The 23,844-nt window shown below is 36.4% G+C and overlaps 1 protein-coding gene across 6 annotated transcripts in view; it reads left to right on the top strand.

Annotated features, from left to right (window-relative positions):
- The window catches only part of VPS13B (vacuolar protein sorting 13 homolog B), a 506,220-nt gene that overhangs the window by 417,890 nt on the left and 64,486 nt on the right, over window positions 1-23,844 (top strand). For all 6 annotated transcript variants that reach the window (XM_068395717.1, XM_068395718.1, XM_068395719.1 and 3 more), the window contains 4 exons: window positions 795-994; window positions 2,799-3,003; window positions 3,335-3,519; window positions 20,197-20,393. In XM_068395717.1, coding sequence (XP_068251818.1) covers window positions 795-994; window positions 2,799-3,003; window positions 3,335-3,519; window positions 20,197-20,393 — 787 coding nt within the window. The remainder of the gene's footprint in view (window positions 1-794; window positions 995-2,798; window positions 3,004-3,334; window positions 3,520-20,196; window positions 20,394-23,844) is intronic.

Genomic DNA, 23,844 nt, shown 5'->3' with positions numbered 1-23,844 from the left:
TTTCTAGATAATGTTTCTTTCCTAAAAATGTTTGCCTTTAATGAGAGTACATAAGTTCTGTCATAAATCTAACCTGCCATTATAATTTTTATGTTTTATAAAGCTATGTAAAGTGCAAATAGTTATGATGTGAAAAGTTTAGATTAAACTGTTTTTTAGGTAAACACATGTTATATATTTTGAGTTACAGTAATTGTTTTCAATTATCTGAATTCAAACATTACCCTTATTCTCCTGCTAAGCACTACAAAGTCTAGCAAGGCAATATTTTATAATAACTAACCTGAACAAAAGCAGAGAGTATTGTTCAAAATAGCTATTTCCTATCAGTTTAAAATATAATCAAGTGAAGCAGCTGTATTTGTTCTTAATATACTCTTTTGAAAAAAATTTCAAGTTTAATGAAAAATGTCTCTTCTCATAAACCTTAAAATACTCACACATGTAAAAGCCATAATGTTTTGGCGAATAGTTCTTTGTAAGGAATGTGCATGGGACATACCTGCTCCATAACTGCAACACCATATAAAGCATGCTCGATAGTGTCAGAAGAGCAAGCCAAAAAAAAAAAAAGAAAAATCACAAGTCTTGTGGCCCAACTGTGATGCTCTTGCTTGGAGAGGAGAGCGATTGTCCACACAAGTATTTCCATGAAGGTCAGTGGGACTACTTGTGTGAGTAATTGCTTGCGGGCAGAGATTCCCAGGCTCATGGCAAAGTGAATTCAGGAAGTAAGCACACAGATGTTGGGAGAATAAATACCAGCAGAATTACTTGTCTGTCTCTCTTTTTAGGAATCCATGGGTCATCTTTTGTCCTTGACATACAAGATTTCCTACTTAAAACAAGTCTCAAAGAAAGAGCCAGATCTCTGATGGGCCCTTTTTGCTGCTCTGTTAATGTGGAGGCCAAGTGGTGTAAGCACAGTGGTGATCCTGGCCCAGAGCAATCTATTCCGAAAATATACATCGATTTGAGAGGAGGACTGCTGCAGGTCTGTATAAGGTGCTTATGGCTCTGCTATTGAGCTCGACTGGCTTTGGATGATTGAGATTTCATAAATAAATTGCATGTAAACCTGTAAAGCTTTGCAGCCTATAACAGTTCATTGGGTTGGGATTTTTTGCTTGTTTTTTTTGGGTGGTTTTTATTTTACCTTTTAAAATAAGTATTCTTTCATGTAAAACTGTTGATTGAAAAATTGTGTACAGTGTTTTGGTGGTTTTTTTTGAATACTGCTTAAGCCATGTATTGTAGCTGTATGTGTGTGTTCCCTTAAAGCTACTGGATCAAATTACTAACACTTAATATCTAGGACCCTGTTCTGATGTGTGTGTGTGTTTGTCTGTCCGTGAGCTATGTGTCTGTAATGCCTAGGGGGTAGCTTTAAGAAATACATATCCTTTCCTTCTAAACTTACATCAGTTTCTCAGGGGAGTAATTATAAACTGTTGTTTGTAGCAATTAATACTCAGTTTTCCATGCTATCCTCTCCTTTTTGGAAGTGCCCACAACTTGAAACCAGGCCAAGAAGCATGGGAGTTCTTGAAATGAAAAATAGGTTCTGTGGGGCTTAAACAAGTGGGCTTTAAGATATATCTTGTTTTAATTATTTTTATTGTAGTATCTATACACACCAAATGTTTTAAAATAAATATATAAATCAAGCATATAAAACACAAAAAGGAAATTTTGACATTTAGTCATGTCATTAGGTCTTTTCCCAGAATCGTCATTAGAAGTTCTTAAAACCACAGCATTGGGAATAGGGCTAATTGAATAATACAAATTTTAAAAAATTATGTCTTCATGAATAAATAAAGTCAGTTTGTTTCTCCTCTTCTTTTTTATTTGTTATTCGCAGGTACTTGGCTGTCTACCTCTACATGTTGTTAATAATAAAAAGTTGGTTTTTTCCAAAATTTTGGGGTTTTGACAAGCACCAGAAAAATATCTATAAATCTGGGAAAGCCATTTATTATTAGAGTATCAACTGAGTTTATTAGCTTTTGCAGAAAACAATTAAGTATTTGGTCTGCCAGAATAGATTTGAGAATGCTAACAAGTGCTGCTTGTCAAACCTGGGAGAGAGACACATCTACTTGCCTTTTATTTTGCTATAGAGTGTTTGAATCTTCTGGACTTTGAATGCCTGTTTTTCTTAGATATTTTTCTAAATTTTTATTTTAAACTTCAACAAACTTTAAACTTTTAAACCTCACTCTGAGAACTTACAGCACATCCGATTCATGTGCTGTATATACTCAATATTTGTGCTTGAGATGATCTTTCATGTCTTTCTACTCATCTTCTTTGCTGTGTCACTTACTCAGTTTTTGATGCATTCCAGAATTCCACTTTTGGAGCATCATGCTCTTTGAACAGTTTAAACTTTGCAGCTTTAAGGTTTTTTTTGTCATATCTTAAACTGCAAAATCTGTGACTAGTCGTAGCATTACGTACTCCACTCAGCCGTAAGTTCTTGTGCATCACTTTTAAGTTCTGTACTCTTCCAGACAGCATCAGTATCAATTGTAAGTAGTAAGAATTAATATTTTCCTTCGAATGATGAAAAGAACAAATTTGCCAAATGGTTTTGTAGAGATTTCTTCTTGTTCCTGTTCTTTATTTTCACATTAAGGATACTTGCAAGCAATTAAGGTATAAGTAGAGCAGGCTGAAAGCCATATAAAGTTCCTATTGTTTTGGAGAGGTTTTTTCCTTCAATAATGACTAAATATTTGTATGTAATTATTTTGTCTTATCTCTTTCTTTTTCTTTTTTTTTTTTTTTTTAAGGTTTTCTGGGGTCAAGAGCACTTGAACTGTTTAGTTCTTCTCCAGGAGCTTCTGTGGCAGTACCTCACTAAAAAGGGCAGTGTAGACACTTTTGTATCTGAACGTACACACCCCACGTGTGTGGGGCCTCCAAATCAGGCCTCAAAAACTGAGCATACCTCAGATGATCTGAGAACAGGCCTGTTCCAGTATATACAAGATGCTGGTAAGAAGAATATTATTGCTTTCTTCTTTTTTTTTTTAAATCATGAAGTAAATACAGTAGTAACCTATTAAAGATTATTTACCTCTTACAATGAATACTTTACTTTTTTTGGAAAAGCAATTGAAAAGACATCTGCTAGAATGAAAAAAAAAAGTGCTTTTTTGATTTCTTTCCATTAAGCTGTAATCTTTTAAAAGTCAGGGAAATGGCTTTTTTTATTTTCTCTCATTTTGATCCTAAGGGGTTTATTTTTAACTACTTTGGTCTCATAAACGAGCATGTTTCTTTCTAGAAATTATATAACAGATTATAGCTTTCTTTCATTTGACAGAAGCGCAAAAATTGCCCAGTGCCTATGAAGTTGTGTTTTACAATGAAACTGAGGATAGTCCAGGAATGATGTTGTGGAGATATCCAGAACCCAGAGCGCTCACTCTTGTACGAATTAACCCTGTTCCTTTTAATACAACTGAAGACCCAGATATTAGCACTGCTGACCTTGGAGATGTTCTTCAGGTGGGTAATGAGAGTTTTCTACTTTCATTAACAAAAGAAAACAGTTGTGAATGTTTTCAAACTTAGGTTTATTAAAAATGAGCACAAAACAAATGTCAAGAGTGCTATAAAATCAATAGGAGGTAAATTCCACAGCTTGAGCACATCTCTAGTTTTAAAACTACTCGTGTGAACATTTTAACCACTTACCTGTAAAGTTTTTCTATGACATAATAAGCTATAGCCAAATTTATCAGTTCTGGTTTGCAAGCATGCAGAGTTTTTATTCTGTCTTCCTATGATTTCATCCATCAGTCTTTAAGTAAAGGCTTCATTTGATTTGAAACTGAAACATGTGAGGGAAGACCTGTCTGAAATTGCCAAGATTCGGTGGAATCACTGAACTCAAATCTCCAATCCGGCCATCCTCTCCTGTGTCTGTGATGGCAGATGGTTGTGCTGGTTCTAGTAAGATCCACAGGGTAGAGAGCAAGGATCTATTTTCTCTCATTTTGCTTTGCAAGGATTGAAGTGGGCAGTCTAGTTTGACTGTGTGGCATCATGGAGCTGCCCTTCAAAGGAGGGCTGAGTGCTGCATCTGTGTGACTCTGTAACCCAAAAATATACCATACCTCACGATTACACTGATCCTTAACTCTGAGAATTTTTGCTTTCTAAAACACACAATCAAGTAGTTACATTCTCTTCTGTCTAATGTAATTCATCTTTATAAATTCACTTACTCCTTGCATACCTATTTTGATTTTTGCTCAATTTTAGTTTTTTTTTAATATCAGTTTCTTTTTTGTATTACCAGTTGGATCTGTCATTATTTTTATTAATTGGAATCTGTTAATCAGAATAGTGTTGTGAGTTAAGGGAAATAAGTATCTCCCAATTCTTCCTATTTGTTCAGAAATTTTGAATTATATTTCATTGTTGCTGTAACTTTAAAACTTGCTTTTAAAATTGAATTATGCACCAATATGCTTTGAGTTATGGGTAAGTAGGATAATCTTCCTCAGGTAAATGGTATAACGTTATTACCGTGCACATACTGTTAGTGAGATCATGTAAGTGTTCTGCAGATTTCTTTGCCCTCTAGACAGCCAAATGTCAGCTCCTTTCACTTATATGAAAATTAAAATTAAATGGAAAAAAATCAGCTCCACTTGGCATGAGGTTTGAATCAAAGATCAAAATTATGTTATTGTGTGCTGTCTTGATGACCCTATTAGGTCGCTATGAAAGCCAGCAATTTGTCTTCTTTCAGGGCGGTATTTTCAGAGGACAGCACACCAAGTTTTTGGTATAATTGCATTAAGCACCCATTGTAGATAACAGACATCATGAACATAACGTATGTGCTTGTGTAATAATATGACCCTGTACAGGGGGAATATCATTAGTTCTTCAAGTAGGCATACGCAGCTGGGCTCCTAGTAGCACACACGTTCTGCTGCTTTGTGCTTCCAAGCTATGGTCTAGAGAAAAGAAGGTAGCTGCAGTCCTCTTTCATCCCCCTATGATCGCCTTGGACAGTAAGATAGAGACTGGGAAGCACTCAGCTACCAGTGTTCAGGTTCTGTCAGCTTCTACTGGTCTTCATGTAATTGCTCAGATTTCCATTTAATCTTATATATTGACCAGAGAGAACTGTTTCCATCAGTCCCATTTTAAGTTTGTGGTCAAATGTCCCTGTATAGCTTCCCTCCATAATGCTTTTTGCTGTGGCACACTCTCTTCTTAAGGTCTGTTAATTTTATCATTCATTAATTCTTAGTAAGTCTTGTATTACCACCTTGGGCTTTCAATTACAAAGGAAGAGATGAAAGATATCAGCCAAATTAGAGGACATCTATTCAAAAACTGTGTTCTTGGGCACATGGAGTGCAGAAATGCCTACAGGAGCATCCATATTTTGGTAGTGGGCCATTAATTATGGCAGTAACCGTTGCCTGGCTTTAGATGGTGATTTATCACATTTTCCAGAAATGGCCATGCACCTATGCAGAGCAGCTCAGCACAAGATAGATAAACAGCCATTTTAAACATGGACAATATGCATTTTTTTATTAGTCTAACATAGATATGTGGGTGGAATAAGTAACACAGAGGCGATTTTCAAATTATTTAGGCAAACTACATTTATCAAATACTCATCTCAAACTTTAGGTTCTGATTTATATTAGTCAGGAGGCCTTTCATCAGCTCCACTTTTTTTCCCCGTATGGATATATGTCAGTTTCTTAATATACTGTGTATTTAGTGCATATGGAAAATTCACAAAATATAAAGATAAAAAAGACAAAACAACACTTTATTTTATTCACTTCTTGACATGAAACATTAGAGGAACATCTGCAAGCCAAAGACTTCAGCTTTTTTGAAAAAAGGATCTAAATTTAAAGGCAATAATGATATCAAAGGATATTAAAAATATATTTTAAAAACTTTCCCAGAATTGTGTATATGTTCAAATGCTAGGAGGACCCATAATGTCACCAGCTGTGATACTAGTCTCCCTTAATCCTTTAGTTCACATAAATCCAGGCAAAGGTGCACTTCTGTAGTTTGTCTTGGATTAAAAGTTTGCCAGTTACGTGTTCTTTCTTTCCAAGTAAGCTGCTGTGACATTTCATCTAGCTTTCTATCTTTGTTAAACTTCTTTTGGCATATCGTTTTAATCATGGGTAGGTTTTAGAAGTCTCTTTGTTTTTATAGCTGTTCTTCAAATTCCTGGAACTTGCAAAAGCTTCACCATAAAGAGAATTTTTCTAGATATTGAAGTTGCGTGTCATCTGCTGCGGCCAAAGGATAAGCGCACAGCTTCAGATTATAAGAGTTGATATTAACTATATTGTTTCTGTAAAATCTTACCTTGCTGCTATTTCTAGATTCTCCCTAGAGCTTATTTTCTTGTTCTTTTACTTGTGGTGTTGCAAAGGTAAGCAGTTTCACTGGTCAAGTTTCTAATACTTTTCTTTTTTACAATCCCAACATTATTGCTTTTAATTGTGGATGGAAAAGGAAGAACGGATGTTTCTGCCATGGTTGCATCTTCTTTTGCGATTTGAAATAGAAGTTTGATCTATTTGTTTGAAGGAAGTGAAAGAGAATCCTAGATGCACTTGCAAGAAACTGCATCAGGATTGTATTTCTTTTGGGAGATTGGAGTATCTGAACTTGTTGTTCTTCCTGTTTACCGGACATTGCAGCCCCTTTCTATTTAATTTTTAATCCCTCATTGTCCCATTTTCACATGCTACAAAAGTTCTTTGGCTCTGTGTGATTTACCGTTCTTTCAGATAACTAGTATTTGATGAAACACCTTTAGACTTCCCTGGTACCTCTTCTTAATTTTTTAAGGAGTTCCTGTTCAGTGACATAAGGTGTTTCTTATCCTCAGGTACCAAAGCCACTGTCTGGCATCACTTCTAGCCCTTATTGGCCTGGACACCTTTTCTTATTACTCCCCTTGTGCCTATATCAGTGCCAAGATCTTTTCTGAATATACCTTCTCAAGGCTGTTCTAAAGTTTATATAGCAGTATTTGCAAGTTCTTACTGATGAAGAGAGTACATACACAGGTATTATTTTTGGAACACAAAAGCAAAGCAAAAATCAATTTGCCACTGTGCTTACAAGTGTTTTGGGTGCAACATTGTACAGCTAACCAAAAAAAAAGTTAATAGTGGGTTCTGTGTCAAGAGAGAGATGTGCTATGGATGTAGAATATTCCTCAGTCTTTTATACTAAACGTCTTTCTAGTTCCTTGATCAAAACTATTAACTCCTGACTGTTCTGTCAGCTTCTGTTTCATTTCTACAAATGGTTGTCTTTTCCAAGTTGTGAGATTTTTTTTTGATAGGTGTTTAGAAAGCTCTAGATACAGCTAAATATCTTAGTGAAGGTCAATGTGGGATGAAGGAATATACACACAAGAGCAGTAGTTTCATGTTCTCCTAAGAAGAAAAAGTAAATAGGCTGTATCTTGTCCAAGTAATGTGATAAATATTGCTGTAAGCCACCAATAATGTACCCCTTGTATAAAGGGGATCTACAGAAAAGACCTTAAGGCAGCAACTCAAATGTTGGTAAAGGCAAACCGTTTTGATCTTGACTACTGCTAAGATTATTTTTAAAATACATGGAGAAGAAAAAGCGTATTCAACTGACAACTTCACTTAAGGCAGCACACATTTCATAAGAGTGAAGTTAATCCCAGCACTGACTCCATCTAATGTCATATAAGCCAGGGTAATCCATTACTGCCCAAATCAGCAAGGGCAAAGGGTAGAACGGTGTTGATGTGAGAATCATATTCACACCTCAGGAGCAGAGGAAAGTCCAAACCTGGAAAAATTTCACAAAATTAATTCAAAAGATAATAAGCAAGATGAAGCAGCAATGTCATTACTTTTAAATATTGAAGATTGATATTGGTACATCAAAAAGGATGCTCTGTGAGACTTTCTCAGTTACAACAGATGAAACTTTTAAATCATTCGAGTAGACTGCTGATAAGAGAAAGTCTTGTGGTTGAAGATATGTGGACAAGCAACTTTAAAAGCCTGTTTTATTATATAAAGAAAATATGTACACAAAACCAGAGAGACAAAGCCTACTGTTCTTGCTCCAAAACAGTTACTGTTACATTTAGTACACTCTCTTGTGCAGATAATTTCTATGGGAAAAAGTTGTGCAAATGTTTATAGATTTGTTTCAGTAAGTATTCACGTGTGAAGACTTAAGGTATGCCTCAGTTTCCCAGTTTAACAGTAAACTATGTTCTACAAGGCAACCATCTCATCGTTAAAGGGCAACAGGTCTTTTATTTGCTCTGTAACTTTCTTGTTTCGTAGCAGATAAAGTTGGAATCTGTTGGTGGTGATGATTGTCGTTCTTGTGAATCTGTCCATAATATGTCTTCCACTGAGGACTTCGAAGCGTGGTAATAGCCTTCAAGCAGAATATGTTTTATAAGGTATATAGAAATGTCTCCTGCAGGCATATCAAAGTTGTAGAAGATACGAGAGAAACTCAGGAACAAAAGTGTGCTAGACAGTCTAAACTGCAGAGGAAGGGCTTCATAGTCTCTCTCTTCATAACCCAAATGCTGAGAACATTGGCTTGAGCTGGTTGCAAGGACGGCTGAAAGAGAATTTGTGGCTATTTCCTCCATCCATTGAGAAAGGATAAGCATTCTTCATTTCTGTGGTATTTTTACAATTTGAAGGGGGAAGTTGCAGGAAAAAAGTTCTCTTGGTGATTCAGTAGTGACTTTCAAATTGTACAGATACAATAGGGGTTAGCTACATTTAGGCATTTAAGCTCAAAGAAAGTGCTGCTGGATATCTATGCTGTGGGGCTTAAAACTGTGCTTGCACTATGCTTCTAGTTTCCCAGAGTCTTCCTGTGTCTTCTTGCAGTCTTGAGAATCTCAGATTTACGTTTGTCTTTGCCTCTGATTAGCCTGTATTGTTTTACTTTTCTGATTTCATCTGGGCCACATTTTTGTATAATTTATCTTTACCAAGAACATGGTTGACAGATTTGGGTTGGCAGGGGAGAGAGCAAGGATTGGGAGGGGCTCACCAAGACAGGAAAGCAATTTGTATGCCATCAAGGAAGTATTCTGCTTTTCTGTGCAAGCAGGTGAACAGGACATACAAATGATGTCCTGTACAACTGGAGGCCTGTTTTAGCTAGTAAACTTTTTGCAGAGATGCTCAGTGTTTGCCGTTCCATTGTAGTTCTCTTTCCAATAAGGGGTATTGCTGGCACTGCCTCATATCTCAAACAAAAAGCTATGTATTGTCACAAGAGCGTTTACACAGGTGGCCGTGGATTTAAAAGGTGGAGAAAACCAGATTTGTCTAATCAAAGCGATCATATAATGTGTAATGCTCCAAATTCTGAGCGCTCTGATTTGTTTAAGCTGCATCACCAACACAGACTTAAAGTTCTTTCTCCTGGATTGTCATCCAGTGAGAGATACAAGCTGTTAAAGCTTACAAGACAAAAGGAAGATAATTTGTGGCATTTGTTCATTTCTCCATATGAAGTTAAAATATCTACTGAGCTATAACGCTGACAGGTTTTTGTATTTGAGGATGTTTCGCTGATGTAGCTGCCAGGATTCCTATTGCATGCAAGTGTAGTCAGCATTATAACAGCTGACGGAAAGATGAATGTGTGCTGAGGTCTTCTTTTTTTGGCCTTTCTTCTTTATATAGTCTCCTAATGAACAGAGCACTTATTCCTCGTTTAGAAAAGTGGTGATTAAATTAACCAGATCTCAAAGTCTACTGGAGAAAATTAGGGCAGTGAGTATAGGTCTGAGGTTGCAAGGGCTTAACTGAGATTTAATAAAGAAAGACTAGGTAAATAAAACCGCTTTGGTAAAATCCACTCAGAGCATTTGCTGAGATGGTGAAATCTCTTTTAGGAGAAGATGAAATATTTTCAACTTCAAAAGGTGAGGATTCAAAAAACTGTCTGTTGCATTGCCTTACACGCTTACGCTACTTAAATAAAGCATTTGCAAACTCTGCAGTCTGGAATCTGATTTTTTCAACACTGTCAGCCAATAAACAGTCATTTTCTAACACCTTGTGGTTGTTTAAACTGTGGCTTAAGGAAGCATGAGCTTAAGAATGACTGACATTTTACCTACTGTAAGTCATTATTCCAGGAAAGATTTGACATGACAGTCAACAGGAAAAGAATTATGATCAATGTCAAAGACATTCATTTTTCCTTTTAACAGAGAATACCTCATTTTTGGCTGACTCTGCTTCCTTTTTACTTTTCATTCCCTATTGGGGCTACGGTGTTCAGCTGGGCATATGAGAGTCTGGGAAAAGAGCTTTTTGGGAAACCACAAATTTTATTCATGTTTGATTTATATCTTACGTTCCCAAAGCAACAACTATTTTGGAAATCCAGATGATTTGTGTGTGACAGGTTAGTGATTTAAGTTCATAGTATTATTAGATAATAAGCTGTAAAGTTCAACTGTGCTTATTGATAAACCTGTCGGTTTGCAAATTTTTGCATCTACTGCCGTGCAGTTCAGTACTCTATTCAAATAATCAGACTTTTTTGGATGGTGAAATAGTTTGTCTAGCTGTTGTAAATTGCTCAGAAGGCAAATTTGGTGCTTTATCTGGGGTTCTGCTTTTGAAAACTTAATATTTCTTGTTAATTCTATCTTTTGATGTTATTCAAAATGACTGCACTAGTCACACCACTATTATACATACTGTACATGGTGTTTTTATGATCTCTCTGCTGTGTGAAGAGTTGCAACGGGCTTGAAACGAAACAATACAGTATAATTATTGAGCGTGTCTGATCATAAACTAGAACTGTAATGAATGCCTTTTATTCTAATGTAGGAAACAGCTTTCTTGTCAGCAGAAGCAGTGTTTACATCCATGCATGGTACAAAAATGGATGCAGGTCATCATGTGAACAACTGGTCTGTTTAAGAGGGCTGAAGGCTTGCTTGTAGCCTGAGCCACTTACACTCCAGATGATCTGGATGCAAGCAAGTTTTGTGATGCTGGGCAGAGTTTTGCACATGTTTTCTGAAGTTAAGACTCTGACTATTAATGATAAGCATTGTCTTCATTTTCTTGCAAGGAAGGAAGTAGAGGCTAAAAGAGTTGCAGGATTACACAGTGAGACTTAAGCAGATGTTGAAACAGAGCCCGTTCTCTTTAGGAATTCCAGCTTTAAACATTATTTGTGAGCTTCCTTGCCTGAGAGTAGGATTATCTCAGACTTTACTATTTTGTTGCTGTATTTTGTGTGAATAATCTTAATTATTTTGCTGTGTGATCTTAGTGTTCACTGCGTTGAGATGAGACTGTATTGTTTGGCCTACGGTTTCTGTGCAGTCTGCAGGGAGTTAAGCGTAACTCGTTGGGAATGTTAATGGAAGTTGTGCATAATTTCCCTGTGCATCACACTGAAATTTACCCTTTGGGGTTACTGAGCCGGTGAAAATTCTACCGGGTGCCAGAGGACTGACGAAACCATCAGATTATCTTAATGACAGATTTACACTCTCCTCGTGTTCTGTACTTTTCAGATTCTGTAACTCTGATTTATGAAACTTTGCAAACCAGAGTCCTTCCGGCTGTACGCTGATCTTGTGGAACTTCTTGTAGGAGTCAGGCTTTACTGTGGTGAGAATATGTGGTCAAAATAGCCCATATACCGAAAATTATGCAGTACTTCATGTGTCAATAGACTGCTGCCCTCAATCCCAGAGGTGACTACATTTCAACAGCATAATGCTTGTATTATTAATAAATACTGAAGCCTAGAAAATGAAAAGCCTTAAATAAAATGTGGAAGATTGTTCCTGTATCAGAAAAAGAGAATAAGGAGTATTGCAAGAAGTAGGTAAGTCCCTAATGTAAGATCTCCTATCTATATGCTTTTGTTTCTCAATACTTGCAACAATAAATTAAGACCCTAATAAATTAAATGAAATACTGTTGCTTTTGCTATTAGAAAAGCGAGCGATCTTCACGTAAACTCAGTGTCAAGATGAATGACAGAAAAAAATGGGTTTGACACTTAATAGTACATACATTTTCCTGTTTAAGAAGTCGTGCAGAAATCTTCTCAGTTATAGCATCGTGCTATTCTGTGCTTTCTTAACAAAAGCTGTTAGTGTGTGGAGAGTAATATTTCCGTAATGAAAAAAGCCAGTATCTGTGACAGATTACATTACTATACACACCTGCATTCGCTCTGAACCTGCTAGCCTGATAAATTGGTAAGTTGGTCACATGTTGTTTTAAAAAGGCAAAGAACATAGTTCCTAATAAAAGAATGCTGCATATTTCTTCTGAAAGGTTAAAAAGCATTTCTCAGGGCTCTTAAATTACCATATTCTGATACCAAGGGAAAATAAAACCTGGGCTTAGAGTCTTGTTTGTACTTAGAGGGCTTTCCGGACAGGAAGGCAATCTTGATGCAATTCAGTAAGCCACAATACCAGTGGGGCATTACAGGTGAAAAATTTGCAGCTGTACCCCTCACCACAATGTATTACAACTGTACAGTGGAATATTTCCTGTACAGAAATAGGGCTTGGTTAACTTTGTTTCCCAAGAGTAGATCACATTAAAATGTTATAAAATCATGATTTCCTGCATTTGAATACTTGTGGTTTCTCAACTGGTTCCAATATTACAAAGGGTTTTTTATAGCTTCTATTAGTTGAAGATGTATAGAAGCTTTTTTCCAAAGTCAGCTAAAAGGCAGCTATGTATTTTTAAAGAACAATTTCTCTCAGAAGACAGGACTTTTCTTTCACATCTCTTTATTATAACTCTATTTCATATTTATTTTACAAACTGCAGTACAGATGTAAATTTAAATAAAATGAAATAAATACGCTAATAGGACTATAAATAAATTTGTTAAATGGAGTTGAGAGAGACGAGGTATACGTTATTACTCAGAAAGCAGAATGGTAGTTATTTTCGTTATTCAGCCAAAGACCTCAGTATGGATAGGCGAAAAAATCAAATTAAGCAGATATTGCATATTCAATTTTAAAATGAGTATTTATAATTTAAGTGTTCTAACTTTAGGACAAAATTTGTTAAACCAAGTTCAAAGAGAAGTAAAACAAATTCTGTGAAGAAATTATATGGGATAATTTTGAAAAACTTCTCCAGTTGTGGTATCTGATTATTCATGAGTGTTGAAAATTGAGAGTGCACCATAGTGGAATAACTTTTACTGCCCAAAATATACGGGTACGTAACACATCAAAATGGTTTCAAAGTGCAGAAAACCATAATAAAAATACAAAGGAGATTGAGCTGAGGAGCCAGCAAATACTTTGTACAGCTAGGATGTTTTTAATCCTAGTACTACAGCTAATCCTCATGCTACTAACAGGAGGCTAAATTTTTACCTCACTATAGACCAACACATCTTTTTTCTTATTTGGATCTTCATGAAAAGGGAAAATTGGTGGTCTGTAGCTGTGCCAGGGGAGGCTATTTTCTACACTGATATGATACAATCTTAGCCCTGAGGAAGGCTGAAAAAATGTTATCCTGCAGGCAGTTTGGTTTGTAGCACGATTTCACAATGTCAATCACATAAGATAAACAGGAATGTATCCTAGAGTTGTCCAAGACGTTGTTCCACTGGTCAGATTGGATTGTGTGTGTTGTGTTGTGTGAACAGGCGTATTATGGAGTTTTTATTCTATTTCATATTAATTTTCTTTTGAGCATATTTTCTACATAATATGTTTTTCTGCAGGGCTTTTTGCTATTTTTATATAAACAATACTTCAAAATAAAATTTAAAAGTAATGTTCTTGGTAGCTATTGCCAAGAATTTTTCCCTAATAAAAATCTGGATAAAGCTTTTTATTTCCTACTACTGTGACTTCTGTTCACCTAATAGGAGAATTGTATTTTTAAGGCAGTTGGCTCTAAAACAGTAAAATATCCTAACAACAGAATAGCTTTATTACAGAGCAATCAGTTTATTCATGTTCAGGAAGCTGGAGTTAAAATCTCAGCATGGGTTGGCGTCTGACACAAAGTGCTAGTTTGTATTGTATTCTGCCTCTCCTTCACTTAGGTGGCCCCGCTCGGAGAAGATAAAACACACACACGCTTCCTGTCTTCTGTGTGCGTTTTCTTGTACAGTAGTTGTTTCTGGAACGAGAATAGCTTCATTTCCAAAAGGAAGCGCCCACCATCTGAGGGACTGAGATTCAAGAAATGAACGTTTACTCTGTAGAAGCTTATTTTCTAGCAAAAGCATGAATGAAAAGGAAGCATCGCTGAAAGCAACATGAAGCAGATTCTTCTGTAAGCCAGCTGTTAATATCTTTCTTTCTTTCTCAGCTGGACAAAATGTATTTTGCAAACTAAGAGATCTGCATGTGTATAGTTAAAGATCCATTTTTTATATTGAGTTTTAAAATTACATGCTCCACTATTTAAGTATTAATATAATAGTACTTTTATATACCCTTCATTCAGCAACCTCAAATAAGTAGGCAGATGGCTGTAGCTTTTTCCTAGAGGCAAAAAAGATGCCTATGAAAAAGATGGGATTAGCTAAGAAATTGAGATATTTTAATTATTTCTGTCCTAAATGGCAATGATTTCTGTGTCTGAGACCTGTTAGCATGATGACAGTATGTATAGTGCATAATAGGGATGGTCATTTATGGTAAGGTGACAGCTTGTGGAAGTGCACTGGTGTTGGCCCTCTGCTCAGGTAGAGAGCTCAGCTATAGAAACATACCTGGTGATGTGACATGCACCCAAGGCTTTGCAAGTCCAAACTAGCAAAGTAGTCTAAAGCTGGGAGGATAACATCAGGTCACAGGAAAATCTAGATGCATGTTGTGATCTTGAAAGCCTTTAAAAAGCACATTTGGGTCAACAGTCATTTCTCTCCCATCATGTGTTATTATTACACATAACTTTAAGTGGGACTAAGGAGTATCCATGCAGTCAATAGGGTGTACAAGCTAGGGTGAAAATATTAGTGTGTAACATAGCCTCAATAGATTCTGTAGCATTTCTTGACCCCTAGTTTCCAAATAGGAATTAAATTAATCTGGTACAGATAATGTGTGACACAATATATGATGAATGAGAAAAAACATGAGCTATCACATTGTAGTGCATTAGTGGGAATACTTCATGTTGGTTATTAATACTGTCTTGCTGATAGGTTAACAAGTGTGTGGGAAATGACTTGAAGGATGCAGGTTTTTAAGGGGGTTTTCAAGTTTCTTTTTGTTCGGGGGTTTTGTTTTTTGGGGAAATGTATATGACAGATTTCAGCTCTGCTGAAATTGAGACAGGCTTTATTTGTAGAGAGTTGATATATGTTCACAGAGGTGATTCTCGTAATGTCTATGTAAGTGTAATATATATGAAGATTTTTTTCTTAGAGCGAAACGAGAGATTCACAGAGAATCCACTCACTAATTCAAAAGATTTCTGCTCCAAGGCAACTGTTTCAGCTGAGTTGTTTCTTTGTGTCCTGTACTTGCAGGGGGCAGGACTGGAACTGTCACTCAGAGGCAAATGCTTTCCTTCCTATCAGAAATTGCTAACACACCATTTTTATTCTTCATCAGAACAGTGCCACACAATTTCCAGATCTCCCATGTCTATAGTCCACAGCAGTAAAGAGAAAAAGGAGGAACCTTCAAATTCTCTGCTTTGTTTTAAATATATTTATCTATCTTACAGTTTTTGTTGTAAGTACTTAGTGTTTAGGCTGTTTTCACGTAGCTTTTCACTTCTGCTTTTAATCTCCGTTGTTAATGCTGCTGAAAAAAAAAAGCATTTTTCTGCTGTTTTGCTCTCTGTTGCCATAATCATCCTTCTAAATAAGTGTTTGCGCCATAGTACATGGTTTTCTTGCAAAACAGAACTTGGAGATTTTTGGTTAAATCTGAGCCCACACTTAAATAATAGTTTTATGCACACGTACGTGACAGGGGCTGTACAGCAATGGTTCTGTTTGTATTTTACAGTTGAAAATAATCATTGCAATTAAAACTTGCTTTGAAAGCTAGGAAGGAAGGCAAAAAGCAATGGAGAAGTGTCTGTTGAAGAAGCGTGCTTGTTGTTTAGCGAAGAAGTTTGTGGTTAGAAGTGCTTCGTTAGTGTTTAGTTTTATAGATGCAGCACTAGCAGTCACATTTTCTAAGAGGTAACAATTATCTGAATTACAGCTTAGGTTTTATTCAAATATTTTAAGGTAAAAGTACCATATTTAATTCTACACATGGGGAATTTTTTGTTGCAGCTAATTCACTTATTCCCACTACCTATGACTCAGTTCTGGCGTTATAGCCCATTTCCAGGCTTTCACAACTATTATTTTTGGCAGCTAATATTGCCCAGAGCTACCATCTTTTCTTAAACTTACCCAGATCAGGCATTAGTAATAAACCCCCTAGAACAAATAAAGCTAGATATGTAGGAATCAAAGATACTAAGCCAACTAAGTCTTTTGCAAGCTTCAAACTAGAAAGCTTGTGGTTTGGACAGTCCCAAAGCATGAGCTATATTTTGTACAGGCAATCACATAAAGCGTGTCTTTGACTTTTTACTTCTAATGTGTAGATGACATCTTGAAACATACTGTCTCTCACTCTGGTAGATTTCTTGACTTATTACAACACAGGTAGGAAAAAATTCATGAGGAAAAATAAAGAGGAATAATCTTTTCAACATGCTTACCAGCCTGCTTTAATTGTTAGGTGATACGTTCTTTCTGGCTACTCAGACTGCTGAGTCCAGCGATCACTCCTGTGCCTTTCCAAATTCTTCAGAATTTGCTTAGGAGGTTACCATGAAGTCCCTAAAAGACAAATACACCGTATCAGGTTATACCAGAGCCCGAAGAGGAGTTATTACTTATTTATGGCATAATAATTGTTTTGTTCATTTTACTCTGCCATCTTTACCTCAAGATAAGTTTCAATATTTCCATCACCTACTGAGTGGTGGAAATATTTAAGTACTTCCTTTTTTTTTTTAAACAATATATATGAAATCTGTTTTGTTTCCCCCCCCCCTCAAGTTTTGCTCTGCCTTTGTTTTCCATCTTTATTTTCAGTCTCTCTATATTACTTTCCTCTAGCCTTACTGATAGTTTTAAGTTTTTTGTACTGTAGTGTCACTTACGGAATTCCTTTGTTGTGCTCTTTGACTTGTTCTTCCAGCTCATTAATCGTAGTGGGAATAGAATTTATCACCTTGCTTATCCTCTTTTAAAATACCCACTACTTGCCATTCAGATCCCAATTTTGCAAGATTCTCATTAGGGAGACTTGCATATTGAAAAGAGTTTTGTTGTGAGATGTAATCTGAAAGAAATATATATCCTAAGCAATAGGAGGATGGCTTTACAAGACTTTTGTTGCACACATGTTACCCAACAGCATTGACAAGAAAAGATAACTTAGGTGTTGATAGGCAATAGGAAGCACAAGGCCAAACCAAGTATTCAAATATATTGAATCGGACTCGTAAAAAATCTGAAGGTCATTTTAAGGACTGAGATTTTCAAATATAAAGAAATAAATACTGTTGTTTTGAGTCTGTGTCATATTTCCAGAAGTACCTGTGCAACCATGAAAGGCTGCAACATTTTTTAGAAATTATGCAGATCCTTTTGTAACGTTATAATTCCAAGACCTCGTGCTATAGGAAATACACCAAATATTGCAACATTTTAAATAAAATCAGGCGGCTTGCCACCAGTGGGACTGTGAAGGTTTAGAAAAGAAGTATGTCAGTGTGAATGGCTCTACAATGTAGTATGAAAGATAGCAGATGATGGAAGTTGCTGTTTATATGTTCATAGTTAACACAGGGGAGTTCCTTGGGTATGTCCGTAATTGAAGGGTAAGAACATTACTGTGGTATTGCAATTTTGAGTGTTTGTCCACAGGCATTAAAACCTAAGAAAAATCAACACTGAGGAGTTTTAAAGAAATGTAAAACTCTCTAGTGACACTAAGAGCAAAATGAATAAATATAGTGTGACTTTGAAATATGGCTACAAACACAATAACGTAATATTTCCTATTGCTGTTATTGTGCACAGAACCACTGTAGAGTTAGCAACGTAGAACCAAGATGTTTTCTGGGTCATCAAGCCCAGCCTCCTTCCGTCAGGGCAATGCTCCATCTTATTAACAAATCAAGCTTTTAAAAGCAGCTGTCATGAGCACCAAGGCTGCCTTCAGACCTCTGCTGTTCAGGTTTCTAGCCTTACACTTTATTCATAGAGCAACTCAGTTTTGTCCCATAGTTTCTAGAGACCTTTTCCTCTATTCACTGTTTGTGTCCTGAGGTGTCTAGGTACAGCAATCGTGTTCCTTTCATTTTGCTTCATTTGGTCCTCAACTGTTCACAGATTCCACTCTGAGTGAGTTAATAAGTTTTTAACATGTATGCATGCCATATTCTAGATGAGGCCTTACTGGTGTCTTACACAACTCAAGTAATATTTGTCCCTTGCTTTTGGAAATACCTCACCTGGATGGCATTTGCTTTTTCCAGGCATCATCATACTGTTTCATAATTTTCCAGCTGACACTTACATGTCCTCACTATTTTCAATGGAATATGCAGCTTATAAACAGATATGTTGCTATCTTTATGTGTATTCCCGATTGATATTCCTATGCTATTCTATGTTATAATATGTTGCTGGCATCAGCTTTTTTCTTTTTTTTTTCTTTTTTTTTCTTTTTGCTTTTTTACTTCCATCCTGACCTAAAAACATAAGTGACTGTGATTGCTCTTTTCAATCTTCAAGTATCACTGTGTGATCTATCACTTGACAGATGTAGTAAAACTTGATGTTTCGGGCTCTGTGGTTCCACGTGTTAATTCTTCCAGAATTCCTTGTTGGAAATTATTTATGTTCCTTTGCCCTCCCGAGCCTGAACTACTGAGCTCCCTGAATTTTCCTTCTTAACCTTAATTCCTGTTAATTAATCAGCCTGCTGTCGCCTCCATGTACATTACAGTCCTTACTGAGTAACAAGGAAGAATACTTACAGAGCTTTTTCTGGCTGCGCCTAGATTTACTTGCACCTCTACCACATTCTTACTTTTTTCCCTGGTTATTTATATATATATGTCTACACACAGACAGACAGGGATAAAAAAGGCAATAGGACATACATATGCATTTTTTTACTATTTGCTTTATGTCAGCCTCACTTTTAGTATTTCTTCAGCATGTACAAGTGCCATAACTGTGGATTTCTGTATCATAATTCTAAAATCTTCATATCTTACTGAGTGTGCATTTGTTTTAAATTCATATTCTCATTCACTTTCATGATATTACAAAAAGACAAACGGAGACCTAAGACACACTCCTTTAAAGGCTATGCTTTTATTAAAATTTGTTTCTGTTTTCTTTAGAATTGTCTCTAATAACATTCTCTCCAGCTCAGTGATGCATCCAGGAATAATCCAAGTGGGTTATTTACAGACTTAAAATTCAGAATGTGATTAAATTGCAGTTACCTTCTATTTATTGTTTTTTTGGGTTTTTAAAATCACACAGTTGCCTAAATAGCATATTCCATGGAAGAAAAGATCATGTGATTACAAGTACTTCATGCTTTGTCCCAGGATTTTTATTCATGTGTTGGCCCTCCACGAGCCATTGTGTTGCCTATCATCGTTTTTACTCTGCATCTGTGATCATTTTAATATGACAATAAATGGGTATTAATAAATTGATATTTTGTTATGTAATAAAATTAAAAGAGCTAGTTCAAGCAAAAAAAAACATTAATGATTATTCGAATGTCCCTGATACCATGATGTGATGACATCTGATGGATTTTTTGGCTGCATAATACAAATAATGATTAGTTGAATTGTCTTTGTTATTCTTGGGTACTATGGAACAAGTAGCTATTTCTGGACCTAGTAAGAGAAAGTTTCAAGTGTTATACTGCAATGAGGTTCTAAAAACATTTAAGTCAAAACAGCACAGAATCTGAGTAACAGTTACAATTCTGATTTTTCTATATGACAACTTACTTTAGTTTAGTTTTGCACTTTAAGCATGTACAGTAAATCCCATTATATTTGGAATCAAGCTTAAAGTAATTATGCCTTCTCCCTTTTATCACAGATTCCTTGCAGCTTGGAGTACTGGGATGAGCTTCAGAAGTCATTTGTTGCATTCCGGGAATTCAGTCTATCAGAAAGCAAAGTCTGTGAACTACAGCTGCCCAGTATCAACCTTGTGAATGATCAGAAAGAGCTCATAGCCTCCGATCTTTGGAGGATTGTCCTGAACAGCAGTCAGAATGCAGCTGATGACCAAAGGTAATTTTAGAGGAGAGGAAAAACAGAAATCTAGTGCTGCACTCTTGAGAGATCTTTTTCAAGAGACTTAGGAAATAAGATACTGTTTTCATATGCGGTAAGAGTAGCTAGTCTTAAATGAGCTTCAGACTGTAGTTCACGTTCTCGCAAGGGCATGAAGTGTGTACAAAAAGACCTCTCTTTTAGATTTGTAGGCAGCCTGGCAGCATCATATTCATCAATTTTCTGAACACAAGGATTACTGAAAAGTGAAGACAAACAGGCCATATCCTGAAACCTCTTCGCTGCACAAGGCAGTAAAATCAGCTAATTAACAAAAGAAGGCTTAGGCACAGTCCATTGTGTAACGTAGTAGTAAACATTCTTCTCCCATGTATCCCCCCATACATCACCTTTATTCTGTCCTCAGTGCAAGTCAATGACTAAAATAAGCCAAGTGTCTGTTTTAAATATATTCAACAAAACTTTAGTACTTCAAGAGCATTACATTATTATTCACACAGCTTGCTTACTATGCTAACAGTAAAAAAATTTAATTGGTGTTTTCAAACACTGGGGATCCATTTTTCATTATGTTTACAGCTGGAAACAATGTACAATGACAGATATTCACTCTATGTGCATTTGTTCAGTTTTGGCTAATATGTAGAGTAAGAAGAAATGAGTAGAAGTTCTCTCCACAAACAGCAGTGGAATTGCTTTCAAAGACCTTCTTAACATTTTATAGTTAGAGCGGAAAACCCAGAGTGACCCTGTTGGATCACTGGTATTTGCTGATTGTCGCTGCCTGTGTATGAACACATGCTTGAATGAGTGTGTAGCATCCACATATACTTTACGTGAAGCTACAGAATTCGGAGAAATCAGGGGATATGAACATGGCCATCAAAATCAATAAAGAAAATTAAACATCTGGTTTCCATTAATAGTATCAGGTTGGAAATGATTTCTTGATGTTAATTGTGAAAGAATGCATTTTCATCATTGAGAAGTTAAGTGTTTTAGACAAGGTTAATTCCTCTGAATGTGGGACCTTGGTAAAATTGCCTTCCTGGTGAGCTTAACACCACAGAAATGTGAACTCGGTGGGAACTGAAAGTGTAGTAGTGAAATTTAGTAGATTTTTTTCGTCAAGGCATTTGGCTCTGTAATCATGTTTATTGTTTTCTGCTCAAATAGGGTTCATCACTATATGCAGTGTTTCATTCAGGGAGCTCTGATAAGCTAATGAGTTGTAATCATTCAGAAAGAGGCTAGGGCTAAAATGAAATACAAATAAGTAAAAAAAAAAATGTAAAACCAGTTTGAACTGTGATTAACATCAGAAACATTTTACAGCACAACATGAATTCACCTGCCTAGAAGGTCTAAACTCATGAGTTCTCAGCTGGGAGGCTGCAAGCCTGCTCCACAGTAGTGACCACGCTCAGTGGTATCAGTGTGTCAAGTTATAAAGGGGTAGAAATATCCTAATGGCCTTGAGGTACCAGAAGACTCCAAGGAAGACAATTGCTCTGTCCACAGCAATGATATTAGAAGCACTGTGCCCTCCAGATTGTGCGTGTACACATAAACCTAAAGCAGAAACTACAACTGAAAGAACAGGAATTAAACTGAAGCATTAGGAGTTCACTGAATAGGGATAACAGGAAAGGAAAGAAGGCAGCAAAAAACATGCGCCATGCTACTGACGCATTTGAAGGTAAATAAAGAGAAGGGAAAGAGGGAAGTCAAGGGAAGATGTTAGGAACTGGCAGCTCCTTAAGCACATGCATGAAGGCTGCAGTCACTAGTCCTGATACTTTTGGTGGCCTGAGGATTTTATAGTAGTTTTAAGAGGTGTAGTTTATATCTACATGAACTAACAGTAGACTGGAAAGTTAAAGATTCATGTAGGTCTGAAGCCAGAAACCTGAGAGACACATGAGGAAAACCTCTGATTTCAATCAGAGAAGAGAAAAGATTATATTCCCTGCCTCAGCCACAGTTTCAGATAGAAATTCAAACTGATCTCTTTATACTAGCTTCAAACAAGGTTGTACTGCAAGCTTTCTTAAGGATGACTGCAGGAAGGACAGGTGTGGAAGAAGTAGTCCTGACCAGCCTGGAGTGATCCTTCTCAGAGAAACTTAATGGTTCAGAAAAAGAGCAGCTGTTCCTCTGAGATGAGGCTTTGACCTGTGTTTGAGGCACAATATCTCTTTCTTGGAGACAGAGCAAATCATGCCAGTCACATGTCACTGACCTGGAGGTTTTGAGACAGTTCACAAGCACTGAAATACGTATAGTTACAGCTACAGAACAAGTTTAAGGTAACGGTTAAGCTCTAAAGGATCACTTTAAATGTTCTGTTAAAAGGAAGCCTTGTTAGGAGGTGGGGACAGATACTGTGCACCTGCAGAGAAGGCCAACCTTTCTAGACCCCTAGTAGCATAGGAAGTCCATGTTGGCAGTAACTTTGCTGAAACTGTGGCTCTATCTTCATCAAACAAACATATTTATACCAGCATGGGTATTTTCTTGTGACCAAGCACCCTAGAATGTATTCTGGATTCTACTTGACCAAAAAATCCCAAACTGTTTTGATTTTGAGAGAGAGACTGCCCCATGTCATGGTAAATTTCTATGTTAGACTTGTTCCTAAAGCACGTGTTTAACATGAGATCTTAGACTTGTGAGAAGAGCCACAAGGAGCTGTGCTTAAAGCCAGTGCCAAATGTTAGACCAGGGAACTTCAAGGCTGAGGGTATCTGCGAATGAGAATGAGAAGTGAAGACTGTATAAAAGTTGAATCTTAGTTTTCCTGGAGACTCATGATGATCTGACATTAATCACATGCTGTAACTGCATGATTGATTAGCAACTTTAATTCACTATTAATTGTAAAGTCTAAAAATGCTTAGTCTTGTTGAAGTTTATTTTCTTAGTTTGATCTTGTATTTTGAGTCAGACTAACAGCTGCCATGTGCATGCAGCTGCTGCTCAATGATAATATTTTTTCCTTCAAATTCTGCAGGGGTTTTTTTGTGGTAACCTCTATGATATGCCAATTATTAATACCAGAGAGCTGATCCCTTGTGTTTTAAGTACTTTATTACTGATTCCTAACATCAGTTATAAAGTATAAAACTTATGTGGCTCATGTGACAGGAAAACAACAATGTTTGTGAGAAGATGTGGATCCAGCTGATATGTTGAGCAGTAGCTGGCAGGCTAAAGTATATCAGCCAATAATGAATATAGGAATATGCAAAGATGTCATGATCCAAATCCTGTGGTATGCAAGCTCTTTCTGAGATTGATCAGGAAGTAACTAGAAGTGTAAAAATTGAGGAGCTGTCTGCTTAAGGATGTAGTATATATGTGTATGTTGTTTATTTTTAAGGTTTTTGTAGACCATTCATTGTTCAATGAATTAATTGAATAATTGGAGGGCAAAGGAGTCCAGGAA

Source organism: Nyctibius grandis, chromosome 3 (genome assembly GCF_013368605.1).
Source record: "Nyctibius grandis isolate bNycGra1 chromosome 3, bNycGra1.pri, whole genome shotgun sequence".
Classification (NCBI taxonomy): Eukaryota; Metazoa; Chordata; class Aves; order Nyctibiiformes; family Nyctibiidae; genus Nyctibius; species Nyctibius grandis.
Note: the sequence above shows the minus strand (reverse complement) of the source record. Positions and strands in the feature narration are given on the sequence as shown.